Source organism: Tyto alba, unplaced genomic scaffold (genome assembly GCF_018691265.1).
Source record: "Tyto alba isolate M040663 unplaced genomic scaffold, T.alba_DEE_v4.0 Super-Scaffold_40, whole genome shotgun sequence".
Taxonomy (NCBI): domain Eukaryota; kingdom Metazoa; phylum Chordata; class Aves; order Strigiformes; family Tytonidae; genus Tyto; species Tyto alba.
This window is the reverse complement of record NW_024881316.1, coordinates 46493526-46507928: the sequence shown is the minus strand read 5'-3', so window position 1 is coordinate 46507928 and position 14403 is coordinate 46493526. Positions and strand designations below refer to the sequence as shown.

Here is a 14403-nt window from a genome sequence, read left to right as displayed (position 1 = left end):
ATTCGTCCCAGTAAAGAATCTGGCCAAGTACAGACAGAAACAATTGTCTATTGTTTGTAATTAGCATACTTCAGCATCAAAATGTTTTTCACAAGAGATCTAAATGTTTCCCTTCTGATCCTCATTTATCGAAAGACTCATGATTAATTCTAAGCATGTCAGTATTTTCCTTGAGGTTATTGAGGCTGTAAGATGTTTAAATATAGAACCTTGTTTAAGTACAGTGTTGAACCAAAAACGTGTGGATGATCATACCTCTGTAATCTAAAAAGAGGAAACTATATTGATTATAAAGCATCACAATTTTCATTGCTAAAATCTTTAAATGTAAGCAAATAATGCACACATTGAAAAGTGAGGTTTCCTGTCACAGGTAAGTATTTTGTTTGCAGTAAAAGCCATTTGTGTATTAGCTTTGACTTGAAAAGTTCACATCTGAAGAAGGTAAGTGGCATTCATCCTGCAAATCAGAGCTTCTCACCCCTTCAGTCCATGTTTTTGTTAATTAGAAGCTCTTCCTACTTCATCATAGTTCCAGGTTTACAGGTAAGAAAAATTCTTCGGTCTTATCAGTTGTTTTTCATGTTTTTTCAGACAGTACACCTCATAGGTTTAGGAACATGGTTCTAGATGGACCACAAATCATTGGATCAGCTACTGGCTAACAGTAGGAGAAAGGAAGGAGAAAGGGTTAAGGGGAGGAAGGAAAAAAGAAAGAAAGCAAGAAAGAAAGCAAGAAAGAAATCAAGAAAGAAATCAAGCAAGCAAGAAAGCAAGCAAGAAAGCAAGCAAGAAAGCAAGAAAGCAAGCAAGCAAGCAAGCAAGAAAGCAAGAAAGCAAGAAAGCAAGAAAGCAAGAAAGCAAGAAAGCAAGAAAGAAAGAAAGAAAGAAAGAAAGAAAGAAAGAAAGAAAGAAAGAAAGAAAGAAAGAAAGAAAGAAAGAAAGAAAGAAAAGAGAAGGAGAAAAGAGGGAAAAAAGAAAAGTCACTGAAGAGAAATGTACTTCCCATTCTTTAAAAGATACATGTATCAAATTAATAGTCAATAAACTCCAGCAAAGAAAGAACTGCGTAGTACAGATGTTCTGCATGTAATAGTTTGCTGCAGTTTTTCCTTTGACAAACGTTCTTATTGCACTCGTCTTTTGAAGCATATGAAAGCAGCATTTAATCGAAATGGGTCCCGTCTAGCACACTGAGGCTGCTTCATCTGACAGCAGCCAAACTGCCTCATGGAAAGTAGTTTAGCTCCAAATTAGCTTGCTTCTACGTTAAATACCAGCTTGCCTGAAAGATCTTAGTGAAGACTCCCATATATATCTGTAATATTCTGAGCTTTGAAGCATATGTGCCTGAAAGCTGAGATAGTCTCTGTTGAGAAGTACAGTACAGTACTCCAGGCTTCATCATAGACTAGAAATGGCAATTATAAAGTATTTGAACGCAGCTGACAAGACCCTCTACAAAAGCAGTGTTACAGGGAGTATCAGAGCCAAGAAAACTCTTGGTAGTCTGGGTAGATACTGTCGTAAGGAGGATCATATGCGTAGTAGATAAATAGATGAGCCAGGATCAGTCTGGAGCAATTACAGAAATCTTGATTCCCACATCTCCACCAAGTCTATTCACAATATAAATTACTGCTTATTTATACATCACAGCTGGTCCTGGAGACTCACAATGAAATTGGGGGTTTGGTATGCTAGATGCTGCATGAAAATAGAAAAAAAAACATATGTAGTCAAAACTAACTGGGGTATTAGTAAATAAAATAGTACAAGATCATAGAGAAGGGAAACTTTACCATTTCTGTTTCTAGACTTAAAATGCAGCATGCTTTGCCCAGGACCTTATCTCAGGCAATTTCTGGCTGTGGTTCAGAAGTCAAAACAGCAAGGATGTAATCTCAGTAGGCAGTTTGCTTTGCATCATCTCTGAAGTCTGTAAGAGTTTAAGAGGTTTGGCCAGGGCATGCCAGTTCTGCAGTGCCAAAGAACAGATCCTGGCAGTGTTTAACTTGTATTATACATGTGTAGGCATGAAAAATGGGATAAAAACAGAGACAAATTTTCCTGCAGTTTGGCCTATCATCAAAAGCCTTGTCCCCACCTGCTGAATACTTCTATGCATCTGTGATTGCAAAATGTCTCACAAAAATATTGGCTACTTCACCATGTTGTTCGACATCCTGGGAATGAGAATGGCAGAGTAGAAATGTCCTCCTCACATTCTGACTCTATGCACCTTCACTTGTGCTGTTTAACTGAAGTAAAATGTTGAACCACCTGCTTCATAAAGCATATAGTTATTACGTGTTGTCTTTGAGCAGGCAAAAGTCTGTGTTTGTGATCACTGGAGCAATTCCAGCATCCTAAGGAAGTTCTGAATTCTCACCCCCACCTGAACCAACATTTTGAAATTTGTCAGTCCTTAGGATTTTACGCCTTTCACCCTGAGATGAATGAAGCCCAGACCTGGTCAGCATTGCTCAAAGGCCAGGACTTGGCTGGTGCTCAAAGATACATACAATAAAATGGAGATCCAGTTGCAAAGTAAATTATAACTTTTTAAAAGATCCTGCAAAAATAACAACCATAGCAAGTGTAAATGTTGGGTCAGAATGCATTCCCTGATAGCATAGAACAAGAGGTAAAGTGATGGAGAAACTAGCTCTCTCTGGTTTCATTTTATTGCTCCCTATGGAACTTTCTCCTGCCAGGTTTCTAGCTGAAAGTGTCTCCTGTATGATCACAGGGCAGTCGCCACAGATATTTTTCATTGCCAAATCCCTTTCAAAGCATCCGACAGGGCTGGAGAAAATTTCAAAATGATTTAATAGTAGGACAGGAGGAAATATGACCAAATGATGAGGTGAAAAGCCTACAAATCAGAAAAGGGTTAAAACAGTCAGCTCTTTTGCCTTAGCTGCGGTGGCTGGCTCTTTGAGACCATTCCTTTAGGGCAGAAAATACTCTGTCTCTCACTAATACTCTCTGAACTTTGGTGACATACTTAGTCACACAAGACATGATTTAAATAAAAAAGATGAGCATCTGGAACTTTCTGGTACATCTGCATAGCTCCTATTATGTTTGCTTGATCCTCTTAACTTCTGTATTCCTGTTATACCTCCACAACACAGATATGTACAGTAAAGGCCATTTCACAATGAGCTCAAGATAAATATTCAGAAGGTAAAGTCCTCAAATCCACGAGGAATTTGATATCCAACTACCTCTGAGGACCTAATTCCCTATGTGAAATTTCTGGTGTTAGACAAAATGTTTATGATTGAAGAAGACACTGAATTTAGGGTTTCTGAAGTCCCCATAAAGTCACAAGGACTCTGTGAGGGGATTAAGTGGTATTTATTTGTTCACTGTTAATTACAGTGTGATTTTTTATTACTCTGCAGGGCTCACCGAAGTGCAGGTCATAGATGGATGTGCGAGCTTTTCCAATCTGGCCATTTCCAGCTCAGGCACAAACTGGAAACTTGTGTTCACTGTCACATCACCTCCAGGTAAGCTCCATTTTCTGCATGTTTTTTGATTTGGTAACTTAACTCAAAACCCTACAGGTGGTCTGAATTTATAAAAGGGAGTTAATCTTTGTTTGAACAAACTGGAACAATGCCAAACCTCCAAATAGCCTTACTTCTGTTACACATCCAAGTTGGCATTTCCCAGGCAACAAGAGACCTGGGTGATTCCTGTGCTATTCATGCAAAATCCCCAAAATCAAGATGAGTTAGTACAAAGAAAGGTGCTTTTTTCTCCCTGGATTCCATAGCTATGTATCCCATGTAGGAATCAGGTACTTAAGCTCAACTAAACTGCCAGAGCAAATTTTTTCCTATAAATTGAGTCCTCTCATTGCCTCTTTTTTCCTATCTGTATTCATAAATTTTCCATCTGTGCTCCCAATTATTTTCATAGTGCTTTTCACCAACTGTTTGTGCCTGGTCATCTTTATAGGTGCAACAGGTTATGTACCTTCAGAGCATGTCTCCAGGACTGGGCTCTGCTAGGGGTATCCTGACAACTTACAGAGAAGATGTTGGGACCTCCAGGATCATGCAGCTTGCATGAGATCTCTGAGCAACCCCGTAATGGTGAAGGTGTGCTTATGCCTTGTTAGAAATACCAGCTGAGGGGGACATCAGCGCCCTGGGGATAAGGCACCAAATGAACTCTGGTTTGTAAAAGCCTCAGGGCATCTGCACAAGAAAGGCACCTGTCCAACTGTTTGAGGGCCTGAATTAATCTCCAGATCTCGCTCTGAAGGTACATAGGTGTCAAAGTGCTGGTTTCTTTTCTTGGAATGACTGCTGAGGCAAGTCAATGGAGGAGCAGGAACATGCTATCTGGCACATAGTCCAAAGACGTATTAAAATATAGGTGTTGTAAGACCACGTGTAAACTCTCTATGCATGTATTGCATACATACATACATATATGGAGATATATGTATACACATATATCTATATAAATATAGACATAGATATAGATATCTCCATATATATAGCTATATAAATATAGACATAGATATAGGTATCTCCATAAATATATATATTTATATGTATATATCCTGAGACCCATCAGGTAGAAAGAAGTTTAGGAAGGACAGGTAGAAATATTTCCAGGAGAGGTAAGGCAGCGTGTGTGCCACTGCATAAAGCTCTGATGAGTACTCCTTGAAGTACTGAACATAATTTTGCTTACACATGTTCAGAGATGATCTGAAAATGGATTAGATACAGACTGAACATTTTTAATGAGAAAACTCCAAGATATAGTGGCTTGTTTCAGCCAGAAAAAACAAAGAGAGAAAATATATTAGACAGATGAAGTGTCCAAGTGGAATTGGCTAGTGAAAAAATCTGAGCTAAAAAATTAGAATTTTACTAACATTTAGACTGCATTTTTCTGAACAACTTATCTAAATAGATACGAATAGTGAGAGCAGATCAAATTACTTTTGAATGGAGGTCAAGACACTTATGGGTGATATTGTAAAACACAGTACACACAATATCATGGGATAGGATTTATAACCCAAGAAATCCCTTTTTATCCTGGGATTAAATAAAGATCCAGATTATTTTTTTTTCATGAAAAACCTTTGCTCCTCCTAGTCACAAGTGGCTAATCAAACATCAAGCATTGTCCATGGTTTTGCAAAAGGAGAACTGGGGTGCAAGCAGTACCTAAAGTTGAGCCTTTAAAGGGGGAACATAACTTTATTTTGAGGGCATATGTTGACAAACACCCGCAGGTCCCATTGCCTTCACTTCAGTGAGAGCAGATGGAAAGTCAACACCTCACAGGATCCAACTCTTTAGTAGGAAGTACAGCTTAATGAAATGTGTTTTGAAAGCTATTTCAGGGATGTCACAAAATCTTTCATCTGAACAAAGGTCAAATGGAGACCCCATTTATGAAACATTTAGCTAGTCAGAGTGCTTCAAAGAGATGTTTACAGCTAGTAAAGCAGATGGCTTATGCGTCTGTGGAGGCATCACCTGGGTAAATCAGAGTGTTGTACAATTTTAATATGTATTGCAAAGGTACACACCAAAGAAGTAATCCCCTTTGCTTGTTTGTAATTGGGAGCCGTGCTGGAGATAGTATAAAGACTTCTATAGTGCCAGACTCTTACTGAAGATATTTGCTTATTGTTTGAGATAAACAAACAAAAATGAAACAATTAAATAGTAGAAGTTTGGGATACGTGTTTATGACCATGTTTCTGTATGTACCCTGGCACATTTTGATATTTGGAGACAGCTCAGAAGATGCAGTCGATGTTGAATGTAATAATCCCAAATGTTTTAGTGGTAGTTCCTCAGGAGAGTAGACTATACATAACACTGCTGAATAGTTTTACTCCTTGTTTTACAGTAATATTCACTTAACTCATATGTATCCCAATAGGCTTGATCTATCCACTTTCCATTTAAATCAACAGCAGTCTACTCACAAACTATTACAGTAGGGCAAAGCATCTTTAAGCACCTGTCAGTGTAGAGTCCTTGATATCTGTGAGATTACTTCTCTCCTCTCAACTCAAGTTCATATGTATTTGTACCTGCCGGCAAATTTTTCCCAATTGGAACATGCTTCCCACATTGTTCTGATGAAGCTCTGCTTTGTTTGAATGGACAATATTGACACAAATCTAATTAGTTTCAGATAAAAGTACTTACAGCTACTTACCCTAGTCTCCAAGCCTCCATCTGAGTGTTTCTGATTGTTTTTTAATAAATTGATGAAAAAAAAGGCTTTTAGATTTTTATTAAAACTAGAACTCAAACAAGTAAAAGAAATATCCATCCGCCAAAATCATTAGAATTGTGGATTTAGGACTGATAATGAGTCAGGTAGTAAGACAGGTAATGAGTGGATGTGAGAATCCATATCCTTCAAATTGATCTATAGAGAGTGCCAGGGCTCATTTTGTTAGACACCTGTCCTTCCCAGGCACACCTCCTTTCAAAATGCATTTTGAAAGTGATTCAAGGAACAAAAACCTCTCTGTATTTATGATTTTTAAAAAGATAGTATTAGACATCTTCCAGTCTTTGAAGCTCAGTTGTTGATATCCAATGAACTCTTGACCACAGAAACTATGAGTAGTGGCTGGCTTGAATCTGACTTCATTTACAGAAAACTTTAGGATCTTTGGGTGAAGAACATTACCCAAAGCTTGTGTGTGTCAAGAGACTAAATATTTACCATGCTAACAGCAAAGACATTGATGTTTTTTTATTTATAATGCTCATTATTGACATAGTGGAACATACTAACAAGTTCACTGGGTGTTTTCTGCATCATGGACTTAAGCTTAATGCTGGTGAATGTTTCTAGGTTCCCCATAACTTACACTGATATGAATCTGTATAGATTGTAAAAACTGTATGACTCAGGACCTTTCTTGTTCCATCCAGTTTCTCTGTCTTGATAGGCAGAATGCGCATATTTTCTGTCTGGGCCTGATCTGTTTGGCCTCAGAAATAGATACTTTGTGAATGTATATTCTAGGTTTGATAGTCAGCTAGACAAATTCATGGAAGAATATTAAGGATTTCTAAATACAAAAAGGATGCTTCTGTTTCAGGAAGCACTGAAAGCTTGAAACTTACTTCGGAGAATGATTGTTACTTATTTGGTTTGTCCTGGTACTCAGTCCTAAATATTGTTGGCTAATGTTGGATCTGGATATAGACAAACTTAAGGGTTGTTCTGCATGCATTTTTAACAGCAACATCACTCTTGAAAGACTATAACCTGGTGTTTTTGCTGTGAAACCAGTGTTCTTACTTTTGTAATAAACTGACTGCTTTAAATTCTCAGGGGCTAAGTTTTCTGTGATGTCTCAGCCATTTACCATCTTCCCCGTCCCCTTGGGAGCAAAAGCCAGCATGATCCTTGTTGTCATACTGAGTTCAGCAGCATCTGCATTCATCCTTGTTCTTGCATTCTGCTGGTTCAAGAAGAGCAAAAGCAACAGTAAGTTGACAATACACACTAAAATTTATACTTGCTGAGTCCTGATTTTGTTTAACAAATCCCCAGAGTAGCCACAACAGGATTCAGACAATGGCACTCAAAGAAAACTCTGAGAAGTTCAGTAATTAACAGTATAGTTTGTAGTTAAGGGTTATACAGTTTTGTGCCTATAACAGAATGCCTGAGTCCTGGCTGGAAAGTTTTATCTGTATGTGAAACCTGATGAAAATCAGATTTCTATAGTGCAGACAAGGAATTGAGAAATGAAGGAAATATTTGCTATGATTTCAGTGCTCTGTTCAGCCACTGCATTTTCCTGATGAAGGATAATATAGCAAAATATCGCTGTGGTGAGGTTATGCAAAGCCTTGGTGCAGATGAAGGACCACACACAGCTGCAGTGTGAATGCCACAGAGGCAGCAGCACAGACATGCTCACATCACACTATCAGCATCATATGAGTCAAAGTGCTAATAGGGGGGCTACAGCTTCTCTGGACTTCTCCCCCAACCAAATCCACACCTCTACTAATTTACCTTAAGGTTGCTTTGTTTTTAGCAATGATCTTAAAACAAAGATACCTACCTCGAGGAGACTTTCCCACTGCAGAAGGCATAAGGCTATTTGTGAGAGAGAAGAACTGAAGATAAAATGATGTGACCGTAACTGTTGGTGGCTTGATTGCCAAACAGCCACCTCAAACTGCTGGATATGTTGAAAATTAATAACGTGGCCTTTCAGACACACTAACTGAAGTTGGGACCTAGCTAAATGTACAGCTAACCCATACTGGAAGAGTAAATGTGTATCCTGATTAGTTTCAAGACCTTCTCACTAGTTTCACCAAACATTTCCTTTCAAGTAACTGTAAATCCAGGTTAAAGGGTCTTTCTCCTAAACTACATCATGACCACTAGCTGCAGCAAGGTCAGAATTTGTAGTATTATTGAGCATGGTGACAACATAAGGAAGGCTTCTACTGAAGAGAACAGGTGGGAACCCTTATGGCAAAACAGAAGATGGTATGAACATAAAACAACTCTGCTTTTGGGAAGAAAGAACACTTTTAGATTATCTGTTAATTCACCAGCAATATATTGTTTCTTGCATTAATAATTGCTGCTGATCTGAGGATGGATCGAGAGTGATGTGACTGTATATTTCATTACAGAAATGAGGACTGAACCGGTTGATGTACCACAGGCCAGTATCAAGGGACCCCATAAACAAGCACGGCTACATGCAGCTCACATCCAGCCTTGCTACAATCAAGGAGAAAATAAAAGTGGTGTGCCTGTAGTAGGAGGTGAGACTGCAGTTTTACAATAATTCAAATTTATAAAGTTGAACATGAAAAGAGTTGGTTTAGGTCTGTTAACAAACTATAGGTTTGTATAGGATCCAATGGCACAGTTCTTCTCAGAAAGTATGTCACTTTATTACCTCCTCCTTCTCCTCCCTGATATTCTTCTATTTGTTATTTTATCTCCTTTTATATATATTGTGTGAAATCCTGGCTCTACTGAAAGCAGCAACATAATCCCCCTTATGCTCAATGCATCCATGATTTCATTTAGTGCTTTTGGAGCCGGCCAGGGACCAACATTCCCACAGCATCTCCAACACGCTTGGGGCAACAGGACTCCTCCCTGTCCAGGTCTCCAAGTGCTGCGGCAATAGCTGTGCAGTGCTCAAAAAACTCTGAAGAAGTTTGCTGGCCATGGGGAACCACGATGAGGTATGTTAGAGATAGGGAAAATCATTCAGGGCTCATTTGCACAGTCTCCATTAGCTCCCTCCCTCACTTGTCCTTCATGCCATGCTTTCTGAGCACTGAGTCCAAGCCAGTACCCCCAAAGCAGCTCCACTCCCTCCCACCCCCTGGTGTGTCCCCCTTAACTCTCCAGGGTCCCTGCCACACACCTCTCTTCTTCCTTACACCTCCTCAAGACTTGTCTTTTCATCATCTGCTGATCAAACACGACTTCTTCTGAGGTCACAGAAAAGCAGACAGCCTCGAGGGCATGTGGCTGGCAGCATAAAGCACTGTCTTCCCTCTCTGTGAGTGTGAAATGTTCTTAGAGTAGTTGTGTTGTTTTTTTTTTTTTTTTTTTATCTCACCTGCCAACAGCACAGATCTAAGGGCATTCGGATAACCCTGCTGAACCACCAATTTACGCTGTTTTGGGAATTTCTTTTTCCCTCCTCCTTCCCGAAGCCTGTGGATTACATAAGAGGCAGGAAGAGGCGAGCCAGAGTTTTATCTCCTTTTAATTAGCATCTATCACAAAAGCAGAGGGAGAGAGAGAAGGAGAGAGGAAATTCTGCAGTTTATGTGTTTTGATATTTGCTGTACTCCTCCAAAACACAACATTCAGCTGTATGCCTTAGGATACATATCTGCTATAAATTCATTTTTTATCTAATTTGTCTGAGATCTAAGCTTCCTGTGGAGGTCTGAGATCAAAGGATCTGATTCTGTCTGATGTCGGCTCTGACACATAATGCGTGCTGACTTAGTTCTGTCTATAAACTCACAGTGGGAGGCTGCCATTCTCCCTTGGCACCTTTACATAGTGAACTTTCATTTTGGCTGGGGAGGCTGACAGGTATAGCGTTGATTGGAACTATCGTGTAAATAATTCATGGAAAGATTTTTTTGTCAGAAAATGGCAATCCAGCCACTTAAAGTCTTTTAGGAATAGTTGCAAGACAAAAAGATTCCCCGATATGTTCAAATCTAAACAAGGATAACAATATTTTAAGTGAATTTAATACATATGACTTGGAAATATCTAATGTTTGATTTCCCCTTATTTAAAGTTCTGTTGGTTTTGGAGAGAGAGAGAAAAGAAATCAAAGATGCAATCTTTTTGTTTAGTTTCTGCTTTATAGCTGTTTCACCCATAAGAAATCTCACCTTTTTATTACAATTAAGTGTTTGGAGCCTTTATTATTAATCACCACAGTAAGTTTTGTAAGGCAGAGTGTTCTGCTTGGGACGTGACAAATTGCTTATACAGTGTAAAGTCCAATGGAAATAGGGGTCCTGGTTGCCCCTCCCAGAACAAGTAGCTGAGGATGGAAATGAAGAAGAAAGCTGTATGCATATATATAAATATATATATATATATGCAGTACTGCAGGGGAGAAGGGATCAAGGTATTACCTTGTCTGATCTTGGTGTAACAAAAAATATCCTCAGTTTCACATAATTATCTCTCTCTTGAATCAAATAGCTTTTGTTTGACTAATGCATGAATAACAGAAGAGCACCTGGAGGTGGAGGAACATATTATTTTTGCAAATTTTGCATTTATTCTGGTGGCTCATTGCCTTCACCACTGAAAAGTTGCATCCTATAACAGCTCATGTTTCCTAGCTTCAATTTCCAGTCCTTTCGAGTATTGTACCCTACTGACCCTTCTCCTGAACTCCTTAGCCACCATCGCCCAGGAATCATTGTTGTATTCCTGATGAGGTGGTTCTACTCTTCAAACAGGGTCTGTATTCCTTGATCCTAGGTTGCTCAGAACAATTATTTCTTTCTTTCTATCTGTTTGCCATTTTTTTCCATCTTTTACAAAATGTAATCAGAACTAATTTTAGTTTTAATTCCAAATAACTGGTGGAAACATTGAATATCATATTATTTCAGTGGTAGTGTCTGGTCCTGCCACACATCCCCACCTCTGAGAATTATTTCCCATATATAATTACTACCTCAACTCTGTCTGTTAGCTGGGACATAATCCAATTAATCATGTGCTTTATTGATACTGAATAGTTTGTATTTAATTTTTAAAAATCAGAATATTTTAGATTACTATGTCAAATAAATCTCAAGGTCGTATTTCATCCTTGAAACTGCTCTTATCCAGAAAACTATTATCCTCCTCCATTAATTCAAACTTGTTTGAAGAGAACTATTTTCACAGTTGCAAGTGGCACCTCTGAAGATGAAGAGGGCGTCAATACATATCAAGAAATAACAAGAAGCTTTGGCATAGGGGATCATGACCTAATCATCTTGTTTATATGTAAAAAGAAGAAAATTGAACCTAGAGATTTATGTAGTTTGTACTTTAAAACAGCCAAGTACCTAATGTTACAGTGATCTTAAGACAGAAAACTTACACACAGAAATGTGTGACTAATGAAAATTTACCAACAACTTTCCAGTGAATTTCCAAGGCTATGATCCTGAGATTGGTATGAGTGTATGAGTTGAAAAAAACCCAACACTTCTTAAAAGGAGACTGAACATAAGCATGGAGAAATAGGGAAATTGTAGAAAATAAATTAAGATATTGGGAAATTATTCTAGTGCATAGAATTTCAAGTAATTAATTCTAGAAAAGGAAGAGGGTTAATCTGAGCAGAAGGTCTGAGAAAACATGGGACTGAATGTTGCAGGCTACTGAGGGTTAAACTTCAAGGACAACCCTGAAAAATAATGAGTTGTAACAGCACATTTTCTGGGATCATTTGTGGTAAGGACCTATAATATATGCTGATGAACAGACTGCAAAAGCCAGTGTTGCCCACTAACACGAGATATGTGGACTAGGACTAGCTCTGAATTTGAAATTAGTATAAAAGGTTTGGGTCTGGGCTAATTTAATTTTATTTTCAGGGGGGAAGGGAGAGGATTGCAAGAATTTTGCAAATGTTTTTAACAACCAAATGAAGCAGTCTGCCAATCTTGCACTGAAGTGATAGCACACCCTGTCAACTCAGAAGCCATCTGCTGTAACACTACAAGTGATTCTGCCTCTGTGGTTGATAACCGTTTGGTTTATTAAGATGTAAACATTTTTCATTTCCACATGAAAAATGTATGGCATATATTTTGCTTTTTCTGCATTTTTTCAGTGTCATTTTTTAAACAGCACTGCAGGTTACAGGCTCTGCCTTGAGTAGGATGCAAATCTCGGAAATAAAAAGCTCTGCCTTATTTTATAGCTTCATTCATAGAGGGTTGATGCATTTTATAGATGAGTAGTATTAAAATTATTATCAGTCTTAGCAATACATAGCTTATTAACTAGCTGTATTCTATATACTTTATTATTAACCATTTATTGAAATATTTGAAAAACGTTGGAGGATGCTCTGAGAGCTGTTAGTGTCTCAAACCAGCTGTTTTGGTTGATGTATATGTATGTGTAGAAACAGCTTATGGTTATTCAGTTTTAACAACTTCTGTCTGTCAAACTAAAATTTGTGACCAGATAAATAGAATTCCCAACAGTAGCTCCTTTCTATTAATGTCTTTAAGACATAGTAAAGGGATAGAAGGGTAAGGAACATGAAGGTAGGGTCTTACAATTATTGTAAAGCACAACCAAATCATGCTTTCACAGATATGGAAACATCTGGAGCAGTGGCACATGCTACAGGACGACGGGAGGAGCTGAACCTGCAGCCCTGTGAAGCCAAGTCAGTGAGAAAGGCGAGCACTGTCCAGTGTAATATAGGTAACAGAGACACCTTGTCTTCGGCTAGAAACAGTGACAGTCACCAACATGTACAAACATCTCCTGGTGACTGTCTGGAACTTCAGCAGCCAACTGTCCCAGGGTGCTCCAGCCAGAAGGATGTCTCCCAGCTTTTAGCTGGTTACAACGAGGAGAGAGAGAAGTCTGAAAGGATGCCCAAAGGTCGTAATGATGTTGGAGAGCATGTTGCTGTGGTGTCAGCAGAGGTATGAGAGAAGGGATGTGACATGGTGGATCACTGACAAAGCAAGATTTGCCTGGCCTGCAGTCAACGTGAAGCTGAATCTTTTGTCTCTGTGGTCAGAGGAAAACATACACGTATTAGCACGGGAAACCAGACGGCCAAACTGCACATGTCATGATGAATGAACCTGTCACCTGGATCTACAGCCAACTGGGAGACTCTGGCCATGTCTGTGATGTTGAACTTTCTGAGCTTCCAAAACAGAGTGGATGCACCCAAACTGCCTGTTAAGAATAGTCCTTCTGACACCTCTGAAACTCTCTCCAAGAGTTGTTTGGGGGATTGTTAGGTGGCTAGCTAGGTCACCTTTGAGATTACATTCAAAAGCATCTAGGGATTATCCTAACAATTCAACACTTTAATATACTAGCGCTGACGTAGTCTTAGTGTCTAAAGCAATGTTGATTGGTATGTATACATATATAAAATTATACAAGAATTTTCCCATTTCTTCCAATCATGCCTTTAGTTTAATTCAAAGAACCTCAGTGTGTATATAAATCTTTTAATTTTCTGAGGAAAAACTAACGTATTCAATTTTCATTTCATCATGACTTGAGTAAATGCTTCCATTCCTCCCTAGTTAAATCTGTGTTGCTTTTTTTATTTTTAACTAAAGTATTTTCCTGAGTTCTTCATCATGTCATTGTTTTCTAACACCCTTAAATCAGTAGTTTGTTATGAGCACTACTCTTTATGAATTATAATAATAATGATGTCCTTCAGTTGCTCAAAGAATTCCTCTGTGCTTTGCTTTACTGAGCTGGAAGATGAGGGGCTTCATTATGCCATCTCTGTACCATAAGATTCTTGGTTGCAAGGTGGCCTGGTGGCACAAGATAAAATTTATACTCCTCTGCAGAAAAAAAATACTTAAGTAGGAAGTTGAGGTTTCTGCCTAGATCAGCAATGGAAAAAGAAAGTAAGAAGCCTTGTGTCCTGGGTTGAGTGAGTGGTGGAGTTTTTTTTTTGGTGGCAGGGGAGGGGGCTGCAGGGGTAGCCCCCCTGTGAGAAGCTTCTCGAAGCTCCCCCAGCTCCAAGCCAGCTCCACTTCTGTTTGGAAACTGATCCAATCAGCTGCGCCTCTGCGATAACGTATTTAAGAAGGGACGTGGCGGGGGGACATGTGAGGAGGAATTGCTGCAGCT

At 38.9% G+C, this 14403-nt stretch overlaps 1 protein-coding gene across 1 annotated transcript in view; it reads left to right on the top strand.

Moving 5' to 3' along the window:
* Positions 1-14128, top strand: part of PKHD1 (PKHD1 ciliary IPT domain containing fibrocystin/polyductin) — a 267005-nt gene extending 252877 nt beyond the window's left edge. The window contains exons 62-65 of the mRNA XM_042803457.1: positions 3414-3521; positions 7354-7509; positions 8682-8816; positions 12877-14128. Of these exons, the coding sequence (XP_042659391.1) occupies positions 3414-3521; positions 7354-7509; positions 8682-8816; positions 12877-13223 (746 nt within the window). The 3' untranslated portion in view covers positions 13224-14128. The remainder of the gene's footprint in view (positions 1-3413; positions 3522-7353; positions 7510-8681; positions 8817-12876) is intronic.
* The last annotated feature ends 275 nt before the right edge of the window (positions 14129-14403 follow it).